The sequence below is a fragment of the Eleginops maclovinus genome, chromosome 1 (genome assembly GCF_036324505.1).
Source record: "Eleginops maclovinus isolate JMC-PN-2008 ecotype Puerto Natales chromosome 1, JC_Emac_rtc_rv5, whole genome shotgun sequence".
Taxonomy (NCBI): Eukaryota; Metazoa; Chordata; class Actinopteri; order Perciformes; family Eleginopidae; genus Eleginops; species Eleginops maclovinus.
Window position 1 is genome coordinate 21,757,322 of NC_086349.1, and position 26,930 is coordinate 21,784,251.

General features: G+C 46.0%; 1 protein-coding gene across 1 annotated transcript in view; it reads left to right on the forward strand.

Moving 5' to 3' along the window:
- The window catches only part of camta1a (calmodulin binding transcription activator 1a), a 270,525-nt gene that overhangs the window by 222,104 nt on the left and 21,491 nt on the right, over positions 1 to 26,930 (forward strand). The window contains 6 exon segments of the mRNA XM_063886403.1: positions 17,113 to 17,266; positions 21,631 to 21,771; positions 22,381 to 22,878; positions 22,881 to 24,661; positions 26,039 to 26,165; positions 26,767 to 26,901. Coding sequence (XP_063742473.1) covers positions 17,113 to 17,266; positions 21,631 to 21,771; positions 22,381 to 22,878; positions 22,881 to 24,661; positions 26,039 to 26,165; positions 26,767 to 26,901 — 2,836 coding nt within the window.

Below are 26,930 nucleotides of genomic sequence, written 5' to 3' on the forward strand. Positions count from 1 at the left end.
GTGTGCATCTCTATATCTGTCAGCCTGTGTGTGTGTGTGTGTGTGTGTGTGTGTGTGTGTGTGTGTGTGTGTGTGTGTGTGTGTGTGTGTGTGTGTGTGTGTGTGTGTGTGTGTGTGTGTGTGTGTGTGTGTGTGTGAAGTTTTGCCGTTCTGTTTCTGCGCTATGGTGAGAGACCACGATGCTCTCAGCAGCATGCTGCTGCTGGCAGGCCCCCACTCTCTGCCATGAGGAGAACAGCTGCTTCATGATCATGTCGGGGTGTGAGCCATGTCCCCGTGGCTCCCCTCATCTCCTTCACTTCTCCTCCTTCTTGTGTGCAGTCAGACAGAAATACTGCCTCCTAAGTTTACCCTATCTATCTATTCAACTTATTAACAATTAAAAATGTGCCTCTCTGTAATCGCTTTTCGTATCCTCTGAGCACCTCTGTTAGACTCAGAAAGAAAATATAGAGTTAGTCTCAAAGTAGGTCTCAGCTCAAAACAGTGACTCTGGGGCTCCTGACCTCTAAACAAATTGAAGGTTACTCTGTTGCTTAATTAATGGCCCCTGCTGGAGCGCTCTCTCCCCATGTGAAGAAAGAGAGAGAAGTTGAGCTAAACCCCAGAGGTGCACAGAAACTCCTCTCCTCCTGGCAGACTGATCTGTTTCTCAGTGCCTGCGACCTTTTCTCTAGGCCCGTCGCCTAGCCCACCAGCACGGCCAATTATCACAAATCCCCCGCCGCATTTGTCTTGCCATTTTCACTCTGCGGCCAAAAAGGCATGCATGGCCATACACTCATGCAGCCTCCTAACCAGCCTTAGCCCAGACGCCGAAACAGAGGCCCACAACAGGTATGTGGTGCTTAAATAATTCAGTTTTCCTGAAAGGTTAAAGCTCTGTCAGGAAGGCAAATTGACATTCATCTTGCTCCAGAGTCGTGCGCACCACTTCAAGAAGGAGCCTCCATCGACATCTTTACTTTGGTGACTTCCAGGATTGTTATTGACACCAGTATTTCACATATTAATCTACTGTTTTCACTCTCGTTCCACTGGTGTTTCAGTAGAGCCCAGAGAACTGACTTACTAACCAGAGCAGGAATCAAATAATAATAAGAGTCCCTTGCCGCTAATGCAAGCATTGAGATTAAAATATCTCTAACGCTGTAAGCTTGTCGAAAAGTATTGCAACAAACCTCTATCCTGATTTGATATTACCCTGTTGTACTCACTCCGATAGTCTTTTCCCGCCTCTCTTATATTAGACAATAAGAGAGTCTCTGTGCATAGTGTCACTAACCAGGCTTAAATGTGTTAACATCCTGCCAGTGTGTGTTAGAAAGCCGAGGAGAATAAATGCTCCACACAAAGTCTGTTCTGTGCTTTGCCAATCATTGTGTCTCCACTCATGTCAAGCCACAGATCTGCCCGTGTCACTATGCAGGCTCAGGCGTGATGTGCACGCATCTCCCAGCTTCCCAGAGAACACTGGTCACAGCTAATGACCAGAACTGTCCGATTTGTCCTGCCCTGATTACTCCTCTGAGCCCCAATTAGCCGTGGATGAGGGCTGACATCCCGACACGATCACTTGGATGTGTCATAGCAGTAGAGATAAGACGGGGAAGGAAAAGATAGAGGTAAGAGGGAAGACAGGGAATGTGTGTGCGACCGAGGCGGGGAGCAAAGGGGAGTCTGTATGAAAGCTGTAGTAATATAAAGTCATTAAATCTGCATTCAGTCAGATATTGATCTCAATTCCCCTTTAACCAGCTACCACTCATCAACATACAAACCAACAGCTCTGATTGCAATTTCTATAATTGGCAATTTTCATTGTGAAAATCTATGTATCTTACGCTGTTCGCTGCATCTGGTCCGAGACGAGCTGATTTCTCTATGGGTTAGGTATGAAGGGACTAAGGACTGTTTGTGGAAAATATATAAGATAAGGATAAAGTATTGGTCCAGTGTGGGTGAATCAATTTATTAGTAGAAGCTAATAGTGAAGTTCTGGGAGCCTCAAAGGCATTTTAATATGGATAAAAACAATTTAATTCCATAATTGTCGATAACAATCTCTCTTCTGAACGTTGTTACATCTGTTTGTCTTCGCTTTATACCTTCTTCGTTTTTCTTTTCCTGGTCTGACCCCTACCCGCCTTCCCACCGCTGTATCTTTCTTTATTTCTTTCTGCCACTGTGTCTCCCCAGGACTGCTGAGCTTTCTCCCCTCTGCAAGTATTGAGAGAAAATCTCTCCCTTTTTTTGGGGCTTGCTCTCATTCTCTCTCAGTAGGGGGCAGTGGAAAAGTAACTACAAGGGCATATAAAGCCTTCAGAGTCAAACCAGACTTCTTTTAGTCTTTTTTGATCTGGATAGATGTCATATTGAGCACACATGCACACACCCCCTTGAGTGGGATGGCTCTGCTCCTATATCTGTCTGCAACCCCTTTAAAATAAGTCGCCCACGCAATCCTGAGAAGACACAGAGATTGAGAGGAGGAGCGAGGAGGAGAGAGAGATGAAGAAGGGTAGGAGTGGAGGAATGGCAAGAGGCAAGGAAACAAGAGGTGGGAGGGGCGGAGGTGCTTTGAGAATGGGGGATTAGAGTTAGAAGTTTAGAGGTAGAAGATGATATCATTTGGTAGAGATGAGCGGGAGCAAACGAGCAGTGCAAATCACCCGGCGTTAACGAGCTACCTCGTAAATTACTGCAGCCGAGCGTGTGCTTGTATCTGGATCCGGTTAGAGCTGTGCAGTGCAAGGGAAGCATAACGCACGTCTTAATATTATTTACTGCCCCCTCCCAATTTATATTGGTTGTCTCCTCTGGCCCAATATAGGCCTCGTGTGGCAGCATCACAGGATGTTTCCTTATTAATAGTGGGAGGTGTTAGTCAGCGTGAGTGCCCCCTATGTGGCCCATCCAAACCCTCACACAGAGTGCAAAGGAAAGACTCCCCTCCACTTGTAACCCAACAGGGGAGAGCTCAATTGCAAAAAAAAATTAAAAGAAACATTAAAAAATTAGCTTCCCAGCGGCCTTTCTTAGATAACTAAGATTTGACAGGCTCTTCCTCATCTCCCTGTAGTGTTTACAATGTTTACCTCCTAATACAGAAACTGCAGCAAAGGGAGTTATTTAATTATATTAAAATGTTGATTTTCAATGAAATGTGATTCTTTTTTTCTTGGGTGTGTTAAAATTCCTCAAACCACTTAGACAAATCCAGCCGGGAGTGCAGAAATACGGTTAAAATGAAGGTGTGTATAAACCTGACTGTTCACTTGGTGGAGGAGAGCAGGGGGGAGAGACAGAGATGTGAGTACGGCAGAGAGTTGCCTGCTCTCTTGTTGTGCTCTTAGCTTGCGACAGGAGGGCAGGGAAGAGAGGGAAATATACATTTCTATTTTAGCCAGGAGCGCAGCAGCAGGAGAATAACTTTCATTGGCCGGGGTCTAAATATTACATGACTTCCTGATGGCAGTGGGCTGTCTGAGGCGCTGTCTGGCCCAGTATTAACCTGTCCGGATAAATCAGCCGTTTACCCAACTCTGTTCCTTTATCGAAAAGTACATTTCATTCTTTCTTACCTCACTCTACCTTGGTTTCCCTTTTTCCTGTGACAGCTTCACCTGGTTCTCATGCACCATTTGAGCGTGCCGCGGCCCACTGTGTGTGTGTACAGTGTGTATGCTCTGACTTAGTCTGTGGTCCTCTGCCAAGGCCCCTAACGTCATATGCAGCCTGGCAGGTGACAAATAGTTTTTTAATTGCTTGCACCAGGAAAATCATTAGTCTCTTTCCTTTCCTTGGTGGGACCAGGCAGGACGTGTGCGCAATAATAATAGCCTCAGTCCCATTTCCCGCTTCTCGCTTCCTATTTTTAGAAAATATATTTTAAGGGCCCTCTGTGTGTGTGTGTGTGTGTGTGTGTGTGTGTGTGTGTGTGTGTGTGTGTGTGTGTGTGTGTGTGTGTGTGTGTGTGTGTGTGTGTGTGTGTGTGTGTGTGTGTGTGTGTGTGTGTGTGTGTGTGTGTGTGTGTGTGTGTGTGTGTGTGTACATGTGTGATTCAACGGTGAGGGTGGGCTAAATGGTCCAGGGTTGCTTTCCGAGTTTGTGACGGAGGAGAGAGTGTATTTGTCAACCCTGTTCCTACCTCATGAGAGTTTTTCTCATTGCTGTTGCTATTCCCCAGCCCCTGGGAGCATGCTGTTAGTCTCAGTGTACAGGGCTGTGTGTGTGTGTGTGTGTGTGTGTGTGTGTGTGTGTGTGTGTGTGTGTGTGTGTCTGGCTCTGGCCTAGGCCATTGTGCTGTAGTGCATTACTGTAGCAATCCACCGACACAGCGGCCGGCCAGATGAAGCCGTCCAGTTTATGGAGCAACCTGCAAACTCCAGCTGCTTTTGGTTGGGATTGTGCTTAGTGGTGAGATATAGTATTGATTTTCTCTCCTCGGTGCCCTTGCCATCCCTGCGTAGATATGCACCGGCGCTCAGCATCCATTCACTGCGAGGGGGGAGAGAGCAGAGGATGATGTTTATGTGGCGATACTGACCCCATTCGTTCACATGGAAAAGGCGTGGAACGTAAGGCGGCTAGACGGCAGAGGGGAATTGAGTTTGCAGGGCTCAGATTGCAAGATGAACCCTAAATTTGATTTCTGTGTTATACAAGCATTTGTTGTTGTATATCTAGGCGTCTGAGGGCATCTGTGTGTCTCCATTCTTGTGTGGGCCTATTATGTGTGTGGGTTTATGTTCAAGCGTGGATGTGTTTGTTAGCAAGCCATTTGGGTCTGTGTGCTGTTGGATGTTGTGCATTTTTGCTTTTTTCCCTTTTTGTTGCCCTTGGTTTGGGTCCCAGTGGGGGAGCCATGCTCAGCAGTGTTCCAAAAGCTGCTCTGCTCCCCCTTACCCTCCCCCTTCCACAATCAAATACACGGTCAGTAATAATTTGAAACATTTTTGTGAAACCCCCTAGCAGCACTGCAGCAGTTAATGTAAGCGCCTCATTACACAAAGTATTTCATATATAAATAATAAAACTTAAAAGTCTTAATAAGTATTGTATGAAAAATATTAGTAGGTGACCTTTCTGTGAATTTTAAGTCTAGCACTCATAAAATGTTCAAGCAATGAAAACTGAATTGAACCTTCTTGACTGTCGGTGTTAATGATAGCTTTAGGGGTGCAGTACATCAAACATAACAGGACCAGTAACCACAGCTCTCTTGTCTCACACACACTCACACACACACACACACACACACACACACACACACACACACACACACACACACACACACACACACACACACACACACACACACACTCACACACACACACACACATACAGCTTTCCCAAACTATTTTACTCTTTAGAAATATAAGCTAGTATAAACAATATTCTCCTGTTTCAGTCACCTCCTCCGCATTAATGCCAAACTCCCCTCAAGTTACTGAGGATTTTTTGTTCATGTCTGACAAAATGTTTGATTTATAATGACTAGAGCTGACTGCAAAATTAAATGTATGTCCTGTAGAGTTATTATCGATTATATACATCCTCATTCTTTAGGTGGCCTAGTTGGTTTGGTCCAAATCTGATACAGAGTACTAAAATATATCCCTCAGTTTTTAAAGCCTGACCAAATTACGACTTTGCCAACGCCCACAATTAATCAAAGTGAAAGTTACTAGCCAATAAAGAGATTATAAAAATCTCTGTGGTATCACAGTTCATCATACAGTGGTGTTTGGTGGCCCACAGCAGAAGTGTCACAATTGTAGTGGTGCAAGCCAAACAGCTGAAAGCCACTTCTGTGTGTGTGTGTGTGTGTGTGTGTGTGTGTGTGTGTGTGTGTGTGTGTGTGTGTGTGTGTGTGTGTGTGTGTGTGTGTGTGTGTGTGTGTGTGTGTGTGTGTGTGTGTGTGTGTGTGTGTGTGTGTGTGTGTGTGTGTGTGTGTGTGTGTGTGTGTGTGTGTGTGTAATCAGGTTGTGTTATCCATGCCAAGCAGCCCTACCCTGGCAGTGCTGAGACTGGGGAGAGCCCATCTCTTTCCAGATTCATCTCTCCAGCTTTGTTTGACTAAGTAGTGCCATGGTGTTGGTGTTGGAGAGGGCTGGAGTGGCAGTGGCAGCGGCAGCGTATGCGTGGGTTGCCTGAGCCAGTGGGGCTTGGCACAGAGATGCAGCATATGTTCATGGCCAGCTTTACTTCCTCCTCTCCCATCTTTCTCTCACTCTCGTCTCCTGTATGAGTCTCTCTCTCGCTAGCTTGCTCACGGTAACCCTCCCGCTGCACGTCCTGGTACCACCTGTGGGGAGAAAGCATAGTACAGAGATCAAAGGGCTGTGGGGATCCCAGAAGGACAACCCACCATGTCTCTCTAATGCCAAATCTTCACAGACACATACACTCCTCTTTGTCATTTTGTCACTTGGCATAAGATCAGAGAATATCCGGTGCAGCAGGTAATAAGTTGTGGCTGTGAAGAGGCTCTCTGCTTCATTTTTGATGCCTTTCCAAGGGTTGGTCACCAGCACCTTGGCCTCTCTGTGCCCTACATAAACACTGGCTGTTATCCAAGCATGTCAGAAGAACTACTTCTGAATACTTCTCACTAAATGGTAGATCTGTAACACATTACTGCTGCCTAGCAAAGGGTTAACTGTGTCCCAGATAGCCCTAACCAGCTGTTTCAGCCTTTCACACCTTCTCTCCTGCTGCCTGCTCTCCTCCCTGCCTCGTGGACCAGTAAATGAACACTCATTTGCAAGTTAGATAAATCCTTTGAATGTATTATTGATGCAAACAAATTAGCCTGTAGGCCCCAGACAATACCTAATGGAGCCTTGGCTTATGGGTGAGGTGGTTTCCAAGCGAGGGCAGTGTCGATGTTCCAGGATTGATGCCTGCTCTTCTGCCCCGTAATTATTTCTCCTACAAATTATTCAGCTTTTCTGATGCAGTAGGGGTTTAAAGCAGAGCTACTTATTGCTGCCTGTGTGATTCCAGGCCTCACCAAGCCACATTCATTAGATAATAAAGAAAGAAAAAAAGACACAGTCAATTAGATAACTGGGATAAAGCCACCAAAATTAGGGGATGTTTTATTATTCAAGTGTATGCATGCTGTTCGTAATTCACTGGGGTTTATGTTGGTGTTGCTTTTTCAAGGATATTCCCTTATCTTGTTGTACACAGACGCATGCACACATTTTAACAGCCTTGTACAAGCTTTCTCGCATATTTACAGAGACTCAAACTGACTGCCTTGCCCATATGGATGGACACATACACAGGCAAACAAGAACATGTTCACTCATGTGTGATTTATGCTAGTTGGCAAAAGTGTTGTAGAAGCAGAGGTTGTAAAACAATGAGAAGAAAACGTGAGAGGAGATGAGAGAAAGAGAGGACTACCGTACTGTCCTCGGTGATTAGGACACAGTATTGATCAGAGGAGGGAGGGGAAGGCAGGCTGAGAGGAGGAGGGAACGAACAGGCCCCAGGGCTCGCGCCCCAACTCTCTAGTGGCCTCTACTCTGTTCCTCTCCTGCAAGCTGGCCAGGGCCGTAGGGAGATACATCAAAGGGTCTTATCCCTCCATCCGTCCCATATGCACACACACACAAATACATTTATTAATGCATGCTCACACATTCCTCTGGCCTTTGAAAACGGCTCTATTTGATGACATCTTTTTGCGTTACCGTTAGACATGCTAAATTAAAGTTGATGTGATAAAGAGCCTCTTATTCTCACATGATGGTGTGTAGTGGCTAGTAGTGTCACTTTCTTTAACTCATTCTTACTTTAAAACTTCCCTTATACTCCCCCTTCCCTAACTCTTTATACTCAAACTTGAATAACTCAGATGCACCTGCTGTTTTTTGATACGGTCATTAGGTGTTTCCAGCCTTTTACATACAACACAGAACAAGGCATAGTGTCAGTAGTCGAGAGTTGCAAGTCTCCAGCACGGCAACAATCAGAGAAACAGATCAAACAGAGTCACACGCACACAAACACACGGCATCAATCAGCTGGTCATGATGGTTTGTCTATACCCTCTCTCCAGTATTCAGTGTGTGCAGAGGAAGTACTCATTACTCTGCGCTCTCTCTGGGCCAGACCTGTGTTAATGCATTTTTTCCTCTTACTTCCTTTTTTCTTTCCCCCTCTACTCCTTCTGCTTTTCAGCTGAGTCTGAGTTTGGCAATCTTATTTGCCTTTCAATACAGATCAATCTCCATCTTATCTACAGCTGCTGAATCATAAACATTATATGCTCAACCTTGACACCGACAGACATGAGGTGGTGAAGGTATTGGTGTAAAGTGCCTATGGAGGCTCGTTGACACCGGACTTCAATCAGTCCAAAAAATCCCCTTGCACTCCTCCATACACTAAGAACCCCCATCATGCACAGCTTCGCACTATCTCAGCAAGAGACAAAGACAGTGTTACATGCCATTGGTGTGCATGTCTGTATATGCAGTCACACATGCACATATATACGAAGTGTGGTTTTGTCTGCGTGTGCTGTGTTATTCATACGAAGACGCATTCATCTCAGTGAGACACCTCAAACAATTTGGAGACGCGGTGTGCTTAACGGCTTAATGTAGTTGCTGCAATTTGGCTCTCCTCTGGCTGATTAACACCGGCACTCCAGTCCTCACTGTGCTTTGCCTCACGAAGGATTAGGCGTTATAGGAAACATGGCTTCCAAGGGAGTTGATGAATATTTCCCTGAATTTACCTGTCGTTCCCTGATTTGTACATCACTCAGAATACGCAGCCCCATTCAATTTCCTGTCTCTCTGTTTAGTCACTATCAGAGGGAAGCTCAACAGAGCTGAACACAAACCCCTTTCTAGGCAAAGGAACAATGACCTTGGATGGCTGTGTATAAAAACTGTCCCACTGTCTCTGTGTGCGACTGCAGGAAACACTTTTCCCTTCTCTCTTTTTGTCCTCACCTACATTTTGTGCAAAACAGCAGGTCAAACTTTTACGTGTGTGTGTGTGTGTGTGTGTGTGTGTGTGTGTGTGTGTGTGTGTGTGTGTGTGTGTGTGTGTGTGTGTGTGTGTGTGTGTGTGTGTGTGTGTGTGTGTGTGTGTGTGTGTGTGTGTGTGTGTGTGTGTGTGTGTGTGTGTGTGTGTGTGTGTGTGTGTGTGTGTGCTGCTAACAGTAGAGCAGTCAGCAAAGTGCCACCTCAGCACCTGTGCTTAAATGATTAATACCATATTGATGGTCTCAATTAATTTCCTATTACACCACCAGAAGGCTGCGGTCGCTCTGTCTCTGTCATGGCCCTGCACTTGTTTTTGGGAAGCCTCCTTGTGGCAGCTGCTGGATGGAGATAGCATGCTTCTCACTAGCTCACACAGACAATTTTACAAACAGATGTACAAAACATGCACACACACAATGACACACGCTAGTATCTTATGGAAACACACACGCACGCTATTACACGCTGCTTTGCTCCACGCATTTCACACGCTTGCACACAGATGAAAAAATAAAATGCAACTTTCTTTGTGTTGAATCTTTTTAAAGGGGACTCGATGTGTATATAGTTGTTCTGCGATGATCAAAAAGCTCGGTAGAGCCCCAGAGATACAGCTACGCCTCTTTGTACAGGGCTATGCAGCAATTTTACAAACCAATACTCTTACCTGATTGCAGAACCCCTTGTGTTTTGCATTTGAACCCTGTGTGATACGCAGCGATGTGTTTTAGGCCGTTTTCTAAAGCCTGTGCTCCGGTTCTTGCGTAATCCCCATCCCTGTGGTGCTGCTACATATTTGTAACAGAGTGTAAGACACTGATTTATTCCCTTGATGTTCTCTCTCTGAGCTGTGATTTGATAACACATTCCCATGACCTTAACTGTCTGTGGACCTGCTCCGAGGATCATCTCGCAGTCAACACTGCCCCTGTGGAGAGGCTGGGGAAATGCTTGTGATTGTCAATCAAATTGGCAGACTTCTGATGCCCCCCTTCCTCTTCCTCTCTTCGTTACCTTTTCATATCCCAATTTAAGCCATCTCATCTCTGACCGGCCCGTACTTCACCCTCTAAACCCCCTTCATCTCTTTATGATTCACTGTTAATCTTAACCTAATTTCTTCCATTCTGTCTCACACAAAATCACACACACTGTCTTTATTTTTTCAATTTTTCATGTGGACTCAATACACACCATTGGTTGCTAGGAGACCCTTTCAGCATTTTTTTTTTCTCCCAGGGGCGGACGTGTGATTACCCATTTGTACGGTGTGTATGTATGCGTGTGTAGAGGCCAGTGTATGTGTGTGTGTGTCTCCAGAGAGAGGTCTTGCCAAGCTGAGCTGTGGGGGTGCTCCAGTATCCAGCCCAGTAATAATAATGAGCCCCTCACCATGCTTGACAGAGCACACAGGCTCAGCAGTCCTGTGGCCATTGCTGTTGTCACTGTGTGTAAGTCTCTTGATGCATGTGCAGTGTGAATTCATATCTACATATATGTGCATTAATGCTCCACTGGTTTGTGCTCGACTGGTTCTGTTTTCTGTAACGACCTCAACTGTTGTTGTTGTTGCTGTTAATGCTGACAACCGGTGTTATCTATTGTTGTTCAGTGGGCCATTGCAGATGCAGATAGTGGCCAGGTTGGACTGTCTTGCTGCTGGACACACATCAGTCCTCCCTGTGACTCCCTGTTTAAAAATGCACCAGCACATCTCCCCTGGCTGCTCCTGTGAAGTTCTGATTTGCTCACAGACACGGGCACAGGCACATAAATAGCACGCCTTGTCGAGTGACACGGGGAGAAAGAAGACACACACAAACAAATCAGACTCAGCGCTGATATGAAAGGGAGCGAGGGCAGAAGAGAGGGAGTGGAGAGAGATGGCATTAGCCGTGTTTTCCTCGTCCAAATGAATTGCACTATGCCCAGGGAGGAAGTGATGAAATGGGAGAGTTGAAACGACTCGGAGAAAGGCAGAGGTTGAGAGGTTATTTCGAGGTGGAAACAAAGAAAATAACCATGAAGAGAGAGCACATCCTCCCTGTGTCTGATAGAGCTCAGTCACTTCCTTCCCTTCCTTTCATTCTAGTGTGACTTGTGTCACCTGGATGGCCACAGAATATTAGGATCAGTGCCATGGGCTCAGCCAAGGCCATTATGGCAGGCGGATGGGATCCTGATGGCCCTTTCTCAGCTTGCCCCTGGGCAGCGTGGCCTCTCACTTGGGACCACAACAGCTAATGGAGAGGCTAGTGTGCTCTGAAAAGGCCTTAGGAAGAATAAGTAGGCTGTAAACTGTGAGTTGAGTTGTGGCGGCTAAAGGGGCTTCAATGCCTCACTGCCCGGCTTACCGCCTGACTTACTGCCTGCCTGCTTGGCATCCAGAATTCTCCTCCATATTCAGTCTCTGAATGCTGGCCTTTTGCACTTTTATTGTAATGCATGCAGATGCTTGGCACAGCAACAAACACACTCCACCTTTTACTGTGGTGCACTGCACAAATAAAATATTTCAAAGCAGGGAGGTGCCACACACCAAAATAGAGGAGCACTCTCTTGCATACTCACTCTCAGACATGTAGAAATGCACTCGCATATCTGCACAATTGCACACAAAAGTGAACAAACACATGCACACAAACTCCCATACACACACATAGACTCGTATTCCCCCACCCAGAGTGAAGCAGTTCTGCCCCTCTAAGCTGAGTTATTTAAAGCCCCGCTCTCAACTCCATCGGAGTGATTATGTGCTGCTGAATTAAACATCACAGGCCTCAGCCCCTGGCTTCCTTCGAAACACGCTCAAACATACTGGCCTCTTCCTGTTCCTCAAAAGTTCCAAGCTCTGCCTTTCATGTTTTTCAGCCAGTACACTAGGTAGTGGAGGTAAGAGGTGGAGTATGAATCTTCCCTAAATCAGGATCTCCTGCTGGGCATTACTCTGCCATCCCTGCTATACGCTTCAGACGAGGTGAATAGAGGTGTTTCACACAAGTGAAAATTATCCGTAAACTGGTGCTTACCGCTGGATTGGTACGCACCGGGCATCGTGTTAGCTTGGACGTCAGGCAGTGTTGTGATGGTTGGAGAGCTGGATGCGGTAGAGGGTGAACTGTAGCAGTTGAGTTGAGCGTTGACTTCAGACACCCCAATTAGGATGTCTGTATTCTAAAATTGGAACATTTTAACAACAACTTTGTCATAGAGGACCCAGGGAGGGGGGGGAGGGAGAGAGAGAGAGAGAGGGAGACAGACAGAATTGCTCCTCTACCTAGACAGGAGCTTCAGGCTGTTTGCTGCCTTTTTGGGAAGATTTGACACAGGGTTTTGTTTACCTTGGTGTGTGTGTGAGTTTGTATGTGCTGCACGTTGTTGGCTTCATGTTCTGCATGCGTGTGCATGTGCGGCTGTGTCTGCACGAGGCAAGGCAGTAGCCGCCCACCCCCACATTCCAAAACAAACCCGTTGGCAGTGAGCGATAAAGGTTCCAAACAAAAGCAAGAGGTCTCATGCCTTGTGGAGGTGAACTTACAGCTCCACAGAGGCAGTTGACCTTGAAATGAGCGGTGGTGTTTGGGGACAGGCGGGGGAGGTCGGTGTTTAAGAGTGCAACCTCAGTGCCAGAGGCCACGAGGCTGCCTAATGACTGGCACCCAATGCCATCCATCACTATGCCACTGCCAGGGCACCTGCCCCCACACAGCCGAGAGAGCGGAGCTTTAATAACCCCTCATACCCGTTCAGTGGACCATAGCACACGACATGAAACACAAACTTATATTACACAGGTGTTGCTTATGCACAGGAAACTGCAAAGACATATGCGGAGATCCACACCACAAATTCTAATATGCATTGCAGGCACAGACGGTATGAATATGCAGTCAAAGCAGCAGATCCACTCAGACTCACACTCACAGCTCATTGCACTCATTCTGCATGCATACTGATGTACGTACGCCAAACTAACATACGGATATCTGCCTCTAGACACTCATTCACTTGCTATTTATAATTTAATGTAGGCAGCTGCAGATACATAAAGGCACAGAAACATCCACAAAAACAAATACACCAACACATGCACCTCCCCTCTGTATTTACGCCTTGATGCTGAATGTTTGTGACAAAACAATTGACTGTTCCTGTTTTTTTATGTTATTTTGCTTTGAAATGGATATCCCTGTAGCCTGCTAGTTCAATTCTCCCATAAAGGAGTGCCTCATTCCTTTCCCCGTTGCTCATTTTCCCCATTCCTCCATCAGAGTAAAATTGGAAAAGGGGGGCTTTTCCCATACCTGAGCCCCTTTCTGCTCTGCTCTTTCCTTTTGTATGACAGGCTTTGAAGCCCCCATTCCTGGGTGTGGGTTAGAGTGGAACAAGGTTTCCTCCTGCACTCCCTGGCTCATCCACGTTGCATGAAGCATCCCCTCTCAATTAAGATTCTTTCATGTTAATGGTGTTCTTATCGCTCCTGTGCACGGGTTGTGAAAGCGAGGCCTACTATAGTAGAGTACAACCACAGAGCTCTCTGCCTGACAATATAAGAGCTGTTACTCCCATTCTTCTTTCTGTCTCTGTCTCTGTATTTCCATGTATCTCTTTCTCGAACTCAGTCTCTTAATGAGCTATAGTGGGGTGTTGGAGTAGTGGCTACATGGAGGTGTTCCAAGAGAGTGGTGGGGGTCAAAGAAACCTAACCTGACACTCATTACTTTACCACTCAGTTTAGACCCATAGATGTGCTTTGTACTCAAGTTAGTTATATCTCAGCTGCAGCTCAGCATACACATATACTACCTCACATTCAGCACAAAGTATAAGGTCATTGTAGAAGGTCATCCTTCTTGCTACGACATCTAACTCCGTCTGTGTCTTCAGTTCCATTAGCCAATCTCTCGCTTTTACTTTCCCTCCTTGTCTTTGGGAGTATAACAGGATATATGACTTCAGGACGAGGTAGGCAGTCACTGAGAGATCGTAGGAGCACTGGCTGCCTCCAAGTGCGTGGGTGCCAGAGAAACCTGTTGCCTGGCTACAACAGCACCTTTATCCTCCGGTTGCGATGGCGATGTCCTGCGTATCGCATAAGCTTGTGCAAAAGTGTGTGTTGGCACATCAACTTTTCCACGCTTTGGCTCTTGAACTGCGTATTGACTGTGAATGCGTTCATGACCGTGTTTTCTCCTTTGTGTGCAGGCCTGCCTTTGTATGTTGATGCACTTTGTGTGTGTGATTTGAGAAAGAGAGTAGTGAAAGGAGGGGTAGGAAGGCTCTCCACCACCCACTCAGCAGGCCTTCCGCCCCCATGGCTGACTCCCCAAGACTCTGCTAGTAATTAGCTCAACATCTATCCATCTGTTCAAGGGAGGCGCAGTAAACATTAACACAACACAGCAACATCAAAATGCTGGCTGGAGACATGCTACATTTTACATATACATGATGCATTGATGCTATGAGAGGCCCTATTATGGGAATTGTTGGCAAACGTGTCTACAGATATGGCCAACATCTATTTATAGGCTTTATCTCACATACTCACATACTGTAATAACAATCACAGATATATGGGGTGATGCAAACATCTCCATATCCTCACCTCCATGCACACGACTGGATCCCAATCTCCCCTTCCTCTGCGGAAATGAGGCTGGAAAGCTGCACTGAGACATGCATGGGAAATGAGTGAAAACACAACCAAAAGACTACATTACACAATTAATCAATAAGTTAATGAGATCTCATTTTCTCTGGAAAATAGAATCCAGGCAAAAAAAGTTCCCCCTCAGCCGTTTTCCCCTCTGCTCCAGGAGAACCAAATCCTGATATTACACTGTGGAAAAAGAAAGCAGCCAGCAGGAAACTAAATTAAATTACCATCCTGATAGATTTATGTGATGCTTTACATTTTCATTGTGTTGTTTTCCTCTTGGAGTGGAAGTGGGCTCGACTTGGGAGAGAACTGTTAAATCTGTTGTAAAGTAAGAAGAGAGGAAGAAGCAGAAACAAGATTGGGCAAAGAGAGAAAGTTCCAGACAGACAAATAGCAGATTCTCCAATAGGAAATCCCAGCCACACAGATTACCGTGTGTTTGGGTGAGCTTTAAGGCTGCCACATGGTCTCTTCCATAGTGTTTTACTGTGTGTGTGTGTGTGTGTGTGTGTGTGTGTGTGTGTGTGTGTGTGTGTGTGTGTGTGTGTGTGTGTGTGTGTGTGTGTGTGTGTGTGTGTGTGTGTGTGTGTGTGTGTGTGTGTGTGTGTGTGTGTGTGTGTGTGTGTGTGTGTGTGTGTGTGTGTGTGTGTGCTGGAAACAGCTGTGAGTGTGGGTGTTGAAAGGATGAAATGTATCCACGTGTATGATTGTGTAAAGCTACCCTTTGTATTTCCTGTGAGTATATATGTGTGTAACGGTATGCTAATCAGTGTGTTCTGGCTCAGGCTACGTGTATGTATGTGTGTGTGTGTGTGTGTGTGTGTGTGTGTGTGTGTGTCTGCTCACAATCACGTGTGAACTGTGTGTCTATGAATATTCCTCTCCCGCCTGCACTCCCATACATCCACATACGTTTATGCGTGATCATAATTGAATGAAGCTGTCCACATTTGGCACTCTCATTCCAAGAAAAGATTGAGGGCATCTCTTAGCTATTGACACAGCTGGTGATGCCATCTGGGAGCATCACACGCTCCCTGTGCCATCTCCATCCAAACAGGGCAGCAGTCGTCGCCTTGTGTCCATACCAATGACAGGGGACAAGGAAAGCAGGGAGATAACACAGAGTAGAGTCCAGCTCAGCTCTTGGCGAAGGGTTGCAGGGAGGTCATCTGTCACCCCGAGACTGCTTTACATATTATTACCTCCTGTTCCACTTCTGGAGCTGTGTCTGCCCAAACACATTGAGATGGTACATTTGGGATGATTTTAAAAGACTGTTTCTTTGGATATGCTTGCCCCTAAACCACACCCCTGTCTGATGAAGAAAGGGAGAGGGAGAGGGGGGATGAAGCCGTAGATTAATGGTACACACTGAGAGGGAGCACAGACCTACAGTAGCAGCACCCTGATTTATTTGCCACTTAGTACTGATGAAGCTTCAAACTGCAGTCACACACACATGTTGTCAAGGCATTTTTCTCTATCAAGGTTTTTGTTGCCTCGCCTATTCCTGCGTCTTATTAAGCAGCGAGAGCGTACATGCAACTGTGGCTTTGCGTGCATCCTTTTGATCGTTTTTATTCCTGTATATCAGCTTATTTTTGCCTGCATAGCGGTCAGCTGTAATCAGGGCAGCTTTTATTTCTATTCTATGTGTCAGTGTAGGAATATTGTTCTGTATTTGTTTGTTAGGTTCTTGTGGGCTTAGTGACACCCGGATGTTTATAATAAATTGGAGGCGATAAGGACTGGAATGGGAACATTCCCTGTGTGAGTCTTTGCCATGCTCAGTAATCAAAGCTCTTCATGATAACACCAGCGAATTGATGTTATTCACACGGGCACAACATTCCTTTAAACGCTACCTATTATTCATAAGCTGTCAATTTAGGGAATTTGCCGAGGTAACCCAGTAACAATTTGCAGCCTGCAAATTGTTGAGTTCTGACTTGGTAAATACAGGCAGAGTTAATTGAGGGCATCAACTCACCATGTGGGAGGACTTGACAAAATGCCATAAGTGTGTTACACAAGCACACATTGTAATTATCACACACATGCACGTACACACACTATTGTACACGTCCAAGGGCACACACATTTGGCGATACAGATAGTGACATAATGAGGGAGATTATTGCTGATTTCTGATCCCAGATTTGTTCTGGTCCCTGCTGGTGATTCGGGTTGTGCATTTACTCCTCTGTTCTTGGGCCTGAGTCTCACTATGCAGTGTTAATAGTTCAGCAACATTTAACTTCTCATCAACCAGCTGGCTTGTTCCACATAAGAGCCCTCACAGCTGAGCCACAGTATCAATGTGTCACTAAAACTCCTTGCATTTATATCTTCAAGAAACCATGCTCTCGGACAGACTGTCCATAAAGTGATCTCATCTAACCATCCTCCCTCTCTGTGTGATCCCCACAGAACCCTGACATCGTTCTCGTCCACTATTTGAATGTTCCAGCCATTGAGGATTGTGGGAAACCATGCGGTCCGATCCTGTGCTCCATCAATACAGACAAGAAGGAGTGGGCCAAATGGACGAAAGAGGAGCTGATCGGTCAGCTAAAGCCCATGTGTGAGTATTTGAAAATCCTATTTATCAATTATGGTCGCCCCACTTTTATTCATATCCTTTAATAAAAACAGTTGCTGTCTCCTCTAAAAAGGCCTTAATGGTCTTTATATGTCTACATGCATGGGAAGAGTAAACATAGTGGTTGTTATCTGTCTGAGGATGTTATGTCAAGTCCAATTTGCTGAAAGCTGGTACAGTAAGTGGCCTCAGCACCTCAGTCAGAGCACATCTTATGCCAGTGTTCCTGCACTGTAATATGAGTGTGTGCTCTTCCCGTCTGCTAGTAACGGGTCAGAGTTCAGCTCTTCCCCTAGACCTCTGGCACCACTCTGACCGAGCTGAGAGTGTGCTTCCTCTCTTGCCCAGGACGGAAGTCGAGGCAGAGGAGGGCAGCAAGCTGGTTATTGATTCATGCTAGTGCGTGGGAGCAAGAATGTCTGACTCACCAGAAATTCCCCCCTCCGCCCCTTCTTCGTCTCCCCCCTTCATCGAATTGTTATCAGCTTTACTAATGCTCTGTGAGGCGCACTATGTGTTCTTATGAGTCTCTAGATCTGCCCAAAGATTGAGGCAATGTTTTGGAAAAGATCTGGGTTTGTCTGATGATGATAATAGCCAAATGGGGACCTTGTGAGGCATCAAAAATCTTTCAGACAGCTGTTAAGATGCCTTTAACAACCACTCTGTGGTTTGGGCGTGTCTGGCAGGGGCCAGCAGGGCTGTGACTGATATTCCGATGGCCAATTATTGGAGAGGTGGCCAGGTAAAGAGGAACGTGTCAGCAGCTTTACAAGCACACACGCATGCTGGCAGCATACAGACGAGCCAGCCCAGAACATCATCACTGATGTCCTGACTATATTGTTATCCCCCTCACTGCTCTGCTTGCTATCAGTTTTAAGACATATTTTAACATAAAGCCTTACCTCAGGACACTGAACAACAACGGCCTACTGTATTCATTAGATCCGTGCCTTAATGTAAAAACCAAGCACCATTTGCGGTAATGCGTAAAGTCATTAACTTTGGGAGTTGTTGGGACAAAGAGGGGGAGTGTGAGATGCCTTCTAGCTACCAGGCTACATGAGGGGGCTAAATAAAGAGCAAAAAACCTTCTTCTGCTTTCTGTCTTTGCTTTCTATCTTTCTTCTCCCCTCTATCCTCTTCGCCTTCTCCTGCAACAGCCAGCATAACCACACTAGCTCAGGGATGGAGCAACATTGCCATCTAGTGGTCCTGTGAGATAGCAACCCCACACCTCAATGGAAGGAGCAAAGACTTGATGAGGTCATGCCATATTATCCATGCATTATTTAATCTTAAATAATACATTAGCTCTTAACATGCAGTGCATTTTTTTCCCAGACTGACCTATATCTTGGAAAACGCATTTGCATTTATTAGTAGATAGGGGATTTTGTATTGCACAGGAATTTTATAATAAGTATGCACTGCTGGGAATATTCTTTTTGTACACAGCAGAATTTCCTTAATGACTCAGAAGATGTACCGGTATATATGAACTAGCAGGACTTATTTCCATTTGCCCAGGAATGTGCAAATCCATCAAACTGTGTAGTTTGAATATTCAGTGCAGGACGCAGGATTGCAGGAGTGTACAGTACTGTATGTTTTCCACAGTTTGTGTGGCTGTATGGAAGCCATTTTTTCTAATATAGTATTGAGTGTTTTTTTATTTCACAAGTTGATTTTTGTCAGCACAGGGACCCGTAATTTAATGTCAAATTCTTATTTTTGAAGAGCATTGTCAACTTTTGCGATATAATTGCCCTATTCCGTCGTGCTCTTTCCTTTTGATATTCTCTTCACGATACTCTAGTGCACTAACCATTTGACACCTCTAATGATACAAAAAGACAACAAAGGAAAAATGTGGATTTCATGGATCAGTTGAGCTTATTCTGTCTCTAAAAACTCACACACGTGCTCTCAGTCGAAAAAACTTTCACATGCACGGATGCTCTCATGCGGAAGTGCAAATTTAAGCCCTGTGAAACATGGCCTTGTCTGACCTCTGGCTCCTTAACTCCCTGCAGCGTTTGATGAGAAAAGGAAGGAGCAAGGGAGTGAAGGCGGGGGGGTGAGAGAGTGGCATCACTACTCAGTCACGCTACAACACCATAGACAAGGCAGCCAGCTTGATTCACTCTTTTGGTCTAATGCAATAAACACGCAGCACTCTCCACAGCTATGCCCCTAGCCTGCTGACAGATAGCGCTTGAGCGGCTTTAACAAACACTCAGACAGACAGAGGGCCTGTCTCCAGGCAAGACACACACAGGGCCAGAGAGGAACAGACCAAGGCCAGACAGACAGGGCTAGCCATCATGTAAACTATTGTACTCCCCTGTCCCATATAGTGCCCAATGGGGCAGAGACAATCAGATGGGATATGCACATGTCCTACAGATCAGCTGTGTTTTATCATTAGGGCTGTGTGATGCTGCTCGCGACAGGATGCAGTCATCAGGATGATGATGTGACTCGGTTGATGTTTGGTGCCTCTGCTGCCGCTGCCACTGGGATTAAACCTTGTGGCACTGCTCCTGTCATGTCTGCTTTGGAACATAACCCTCAGTGAGAAGAGCAGACAGGCAGACACGGTGGTAACTGTACGTCAACAACCCACAGCCTCCGGGGGTGACGCTCGTCCTGATGAAGAGGGCTGAGGCGATTCTGGCATGAGGGATCAGGGTGGAGGGGAGACAAGATTGTTTGGACAAATAGGGATGGCAGTACATGGTGGATGTAAGCTGTTGTATTAGGCTCTCACTCTTGCTCTGTCACCCTCTCTGCGTCACATCAGCAGAACGGATGCTCCTCTGTCCTGCAGCCTCCCTACTGGCTTTGTCACAGAGGGAGATTCATGACAGCATTTTGAGTATTCCTGTGTCCCTTTCATCTCTTTGGCAGTCTTACTAGGGGCATCTAATTTGTACTGTTTGCATAAGCACTGTCACAAGTTAAAGTGAGTCAAGCCACACTGTCTAATGGGAGCTCCAGACAGACACTATTTGTGCAGTAATTGCAGTGACATTAGATGAAACTCTCCTGTCACTTTCGGTGTGCCATCTTTTTCTCAGCTCACCCACTCTAGATAATGTCTGCACAAATCTGAGTGTATAAAAGATCAAAAATGAATCCTGTTAATGTTCCTGTAACCCGCCACAGAGAGTCGTCTGAGGAGCGTGTGATCTCAGCTTGATCACAGACGTTCTGCTGACATCTGCTGGTGACCAGCCTGTAATCTGCCAAAGGATCTCAAAGCTTAGATCCCTATCACAGTCATCCAATCAAGTTTCCCAGTTCCTTTTTCTCACTCGCCTTGACTAGCCTTGTCTTTAATCTGCATTACGCTCACCCTCTTACACTGTTTCCAACTCCTTTTATCGCATAAGCAAACAGACAGGCACTTAGCAAATTCTTGCTGTTTTGTAAACCTGACTCTCTTTATACATCTCTCTCTCTCTCTTGTATATTTAGCCACAGCAGCTACTAAAGTGAAGAGACCTTGAATTAAAGCTGGCTTGATTTTGTTTGACAATCTAAATATGCTTTGCTTCTCAAATATTACCTTTATTTCCCGGCTGAGAGCCTGAGCGTTGCAGCTCTCATTGGTGTCTCATACACCCTTTCAACCACTGAAACCACTCTCTGTCTCATTAAAAGTTGTGGCTGCTTTAGAAACAGAGTGACGAAAAGCAGTAGAGCTTTACATGAAAGCACCTCTCGTGTTTTGCTTGGTGCAGCAGCATTAGCAGTGGCTAGGTGGCGTTTCTCCCCAGGGGCTTTCCATGCCAGGACAGAGTCATATGTCGGGGTGAGAGAGGAAGGATTGTGGTTGCTGTCACCTTCACCAGCACTCACAGAGGGGAGCAGGAGACATTAAAACACAGGGGAGGGAAGCAGTGCAGTACAGAAAAAGTACACAGGTATTATGGTTAGGAGAGAAAAGCATCTGTTTCTGGCCTAATGAGACAGAAAACATGGAGAAAAGATATGGAAATGTAGAGTTATTGTAGGTAGTTATATTGCATTATTAATGAGAAAGACGGAGATCAGAACAAAAGGTAGTGCCTCTCAAATACTTGAAAGTACTATATTAAGACTGACTGAGTGAACACACCGAGGCCATTCAGTGGTTTGTTTTGCTTCATGAGGGAACGGAAGTATTCATTCCTCTTCATCAAGGTAACTTTGAAGATTGCGTGAGGGGAGCAGTGAGCAGCATGATGTCTACTGGCCGATAGACGAGGGGGGTGCAGTGGGTGGGGCGGGGGTTTGGCGTGGCTGGTGGTCTGTTGGGCTGGCTGACATCTCTGTCTCCTCCTCTCTCCCGGCAGTTCATGGCATCAAGTGGACTTGCAGCAATGGGAACAGCAGCTCTGGCTTCTCAGTGGAGCAGCTAGTGCAACAGATTCTGGACAGCCACCAAACTAAGCCACCTCCCCGGACTCACAACTGCCTCTGCACGGGCACCCTGGGTAAGGGCGCGTGGGTGGGAGGGGGTTTGTTCTCCAGAGAGAGCTGAAAACAAATAAAAAAGGCCATTAGAGATGCAGTTTGTTTTATTGTAGATCAGAGGAGGTGGTTGAGGTCTTTTAATGTTAGGTGGTTTATATTGAATGATGAGTTTCTTGGTAATTTGCTTATTCTTTTTGTTTACTAAAACACCGTGTCCGGACCAGATCTGAAAGAAAGCCCAGCTGTTCCCGGATGTTCTGCTAATCATTCAAATATGTTCAGCTGTGTAATTAGATTTAGGCTGTCACTCAGGAACATAATGTAGATCAGCAGTTTACTCATTTGTAAAACAAATCACTCTGTATACCCCTAGCTGCAACAAAACTTCCCATAAATTTAATTCACTGTTTACCTAAAAGAATGGCTATTTTAATCATTTAAGGAAAATAAACATCTGAGAAATACAAAAACAAATAGCTCATCCACACTTGTGTCCTCCTTGAACAGTAGTACCTTTTTAGTTATTTGAATAGCAATAGTTCAGTGTATGTATTTGTCTTTTCTTTCCCCCCTTTTTTACCCACCTGTCCATCCAAACATCCAACCTCTTGTCTGTGTTTGTCCCATAGGTGCAGGGAGCAGTGTGCACCACAAATGCAACAGCGCCAAACACCGCATCATCTCCCCAAAGGTGGACCCTCGCTCAGGAGGCTACAGCAGTGCTCACTCTGAAGTCCAGAACAACGATGTGTCGGAGGGGAAGACAGAGCACAGTGCCCACGGCGGGGGCAAAAGCTCCGGCGGAGGAGGGGGCAGTGCCAGGGAGAAACGCAACGGCAAAGTCCACAAGCCCGTCCTGCTGCACCAGAACAGCACCGAGGTGTCGTCCACCAACCAGGTGGAAGTCCCTGACACCACGCAGAACTCCCCTGTGTCCATCAGCAGCGGCCTCAACAGCGACCCGGACATGGCCGACAGCCCCGTGGTGACAGGGATGAGCCACGTGGCCTCTGTCATGTCGGGCTTGTCACAGAGTGTCTTTATGTCTGAAGTCACTGGAGACCCTGTTTACAGCATGTCTCCCACTGGGGGTCCCAACACTCACCTGATGGGTGCAGATGCCACCTCACAGGCATGGTGATCTCTGTGGCCTCTGATCGTCACAAATTTGCCTTCCCCGGTGGAGGAGTAGGGGAGCCTGGGACTAACGCGGCGGGTGACAGTCTGTCCATGCTGTCTTCAGCGGGGGTGTCTGAGGAGCTGGTGCTCTCCAGCAGTCTGGATGCTGGAAGCATTAAGATCCCGGAGACCAATATGAACTTTGACCCCGACTGCTTCCTGAACAACCCCAAACAGGGCCAGACCTATGGAGGCAGTGCAATGAAGACAGAGGGCAACTCTTCCTCGACATCATCTTCCAGCAGTTGCAATGGCAGTATGCAGCGCTCCCCCGCCATGTCGGACAACGGCTACACTTTCAGCTCAGCTTTGGTAAAGAATATCAAGACAGAAGACACATCATTTGAGCAGCAGCTGGCCAAGGAGAGTGGCTACCAGGTGGGGCCAGTAGTGAGCTGTGGCGGCGGGGTGTCTGTGTCATCTGGTGCTGGTTCGGGCCAGGGTAACCTTACTCTGAATACAGCGGGCTCTCTGCTTCCTTCTGGTGGGGGTCTGAGTCCCAGCACTACCCTGGAGCAGATGGATTTCAGTGCTATTGATGCCAAGCAGGACTATACTTCCAACGCTACCGCCGTAAACTACGGTCAAGCAATGTCCAGTCCTCACATGCAACACCAGAGTCGTTCCCCCAGCTTCTTCCTGCAGGATTCTTCTCAGACCGGACAGGGCCAGCAGGGGAGGCCCAGCATGGGTCAGAAAACACATTTGATGGAGCACAATTCCCATGACTCTGGAGCTTATATGGGGCTGCAAGTGGTGAAGACGGACTCCCCTGGCAGCAACGGGCACATCCACCACCACCATCAGGCCCACCAGCACAGGCCCAATTGTAATGGAGGCTCCCCCGCAGAGGGGGGCGGTCAGGCTGGCTCTCTCCAGCTGCTTCAGTACCAGGGGGGCTTTCCTGGGATGGGTGCTGAACATGAAGAGGTGGTGGGTCTAGAGCAACAAGGCAATGTGAATTCAGCTCAGGCTGGAGTCACTGAAAATGGGGGTGAGAATCTGCTCAAGCCAGGAGACCACATCCAGGCCTGTGGGACAGGAAACGGAGAGGGCGCAGAGCACTACCTGCAGCAGGCCTCGGATGGAGGTGGAGGAGGGAACGGAGGTGCAGGAGAAGGAGTAGCAATGCATAATGGTAACAACAATACTGATGGCAGCAACCGCTCCCAGCAGCAGCAGCTGCAGCCTCTCCTCCAAGGCACCAGTATGGTCCAGGGACTCTACAACGCTGTCGGAGCACACCAGGGCCTCGTTGGAGCGGCCAATAATGGGGGAGCAGGAGGGACAGGCATGGAGATCAGCCTGGATCACTTTGACATTTCTTTTGGTAACCAGTTCTCTGACCTCATCAATGACTTCATCTCAGTCGATGGAAGTGGAACCACCATGTCAGCTGGTGGGGCCCTCTATGCTCACCAGCTGGTCCAATCCCATAGTTCCGATAGTCAAAACAACACCGGTGGGCCCCCTCAAGGCCAGGAAGATGGAGGGGCCAGGGGATCCGGCTATAGCCCGTCGGAGCTCTGCCTTCAGCCCTGCTGCAGCCCCCAGTCTCTTAGTGCTGGGGCTGGAGGAGGGGGAAACACAGGAGAGCCGGGCTCCTTGTCCTACATGAATGTAGCAGAGGTGGTTTCTGCAGCTGTAGCCCAGGGGGCTCTGGGGATGCTTCAGGCCACAGGTCGGCTCTTCATGGTCACTGACTACTCCCCGGAGTGGTCCTACCCTGAGGTGAGTTTTTTGGAAGAATTTGTTGAAATTATTTTTGAGATAGATGTGAAATGCAACAAGAAGTGTTGTACTTTGGCCACCACCATCTTTTTTTGTTTTACTTGAAAAAAATACAAGAGAGATTGGAGCAAAGTCAAACCAAACTCTAAAAACAGGACATCTAAAAGAGTTATTCTGTGATCAAATGGTCAGAGAGCGCACACAATGCTAAACGCTGTTGTAGCGAACTGTCAATGTTAATGTTGAATCACCCAAAAGCAACCATTTCTATTTACTTTTGACTGTAAATAGAACGACAATTTACGACTTGAACCTCATGTTGTATTGAAGAAGGCATGAAACTATCGATTGAGAACATAAACTCAGGACTAAAAAGTTTACTACGGTTATAAATCAAGTGAGAAGTGGGGTCATTTTTCCTGGACTTCTTTCTGCAACTATTGAAGTCCTGCCTTGCTGGCTATTACAGATCGAGTGAGTTTCACATTGACTTCACTGTGTAGACCCAGAGGTGTCTCAAGTCTACTTAAATGGTCCCAAGACTAGAATTTAACCAAGGAAATTGCGGTTAACACACTAAAAGGCGCCCCCAAGGTAAAATCTTTGATAAAATGTTAATGTAAATGAAAACATACAACTGAGGTAGGAGTTATTCTCCTCTTTTATCTGTAATTTGAAGACAAAACGACGCATACATCCTTATCTTTTCAGAATCAAAGGACAACCCACAATACATAGGAGAAAAGTGTTATCTCGAACATATACATAAACCTGTCATTGACATGTTTTCTACTTAGACATACATTTTAAGTAATAAAGCTGTTTGATTTTGGTGCCTGGCAGTCTGAGGCCATTCTGTTGCCTCCATATATGGAACCTGGATTTGCGAGTTCATCTGAAGTACACTGATCAAACTTCTCTAATTTAGGAGGAAGTTTGCTGGTCTTTGGAGCTGGTAGAATTAAACTGAAATATTTAACAAAATAAGTATGTATTCTTACTATGTTATATATTGTATAATAAATGCCAATGTGTAAGATGGTGCTACAAAACGTGCTTCTGTCATTATGTAATTCACAGTCTCGTCAGTATTACAGTTCTGTTGTCAACAGTAATACTGTGTTCCTACCTCTGGAGGGCAGCAGAATACTTCCATGTGCTTTAAAAAATGTGTGTGGTGAAATGATGTTGGTTGTCCACATGATAGCAGCAGAGATCAGTTTGAGAATCATTTTTTTGATCTTGCTGTAATTCGGACATTTGCACACTAGATGGCAGCGTCACAACACATAGTGTAAGCAGGGATCCTTGAAGCTGACTTCGCAGCTTTGTTATGAGTTTGTTTGTTTGTTTTAAAACCTTCTTCCTTTTTTTCAGGGCGGAGTTAAGGTGCTGATCACTGGGCCCTGGCAGGAGGCCAACTCAAACTACACCTGCTTGTTTGACCAGATCTCTGTCCCCGCCTCTCTCATCCAACCAGGAGTGCTGCGCTGCTACTGCCCAGGTTAGACACATCATAGAAGAAAAGTGGCGTTTATGAAGACAATTTCCCATCACATTATCCATGAGCCATCAGAGTTGAATTTGCTCATGGACTTTTAATATTTTTCTGCATTACACCAATTTCACTCTTCTAGTATACTGTTTATTTTCCTTTGACTATTCCTATGTTGTTGTTGTTGATGTTTTTAGGTTGGGGGTTTAGGGTTTTAGATACATTTTCACCACACCAGTGTTATTATATTTTGTATTTATCTATAATGAATATCCTATTTCATTTATCTGTTTGAAGTAACAGCTGGCAAGTTCACAAAATGTACAAATCTGGTCTAATGTTTTTTAAAACATATATTTTTAAAAGAAGCAATTGCTTTTTTCAAATGAATGTCAATATTGTGATATTAAACCAAAAATCCAGGTTTAGCTTGATGTGGCATTACATGAGTTGATGTTATAATGTTACTGTCATTCTAATGTAGTCTAATGTATGTGATTTAACCCCACAATTATATATCGGAATGTGAACCTGTCAAATTTGACCGTTTATTGATGATATTGTGTATATTTGGCATGTTCTAAACTTTTATTATCTTCTTCCTCTCCAGCTCATGACACAGGTCTGGTGACGCTACAGGTGGCCGTCAGTAACCAGATCATCTCCAACTCGGTGGTGTTTGAGTACAAGGCTCGCGCTCTTCCTTCACTGCCATCATCCCAGCACGACTGGCTCTCGCTGGATGGTAGGTCTCTGCGCAGTATCACCTCCACT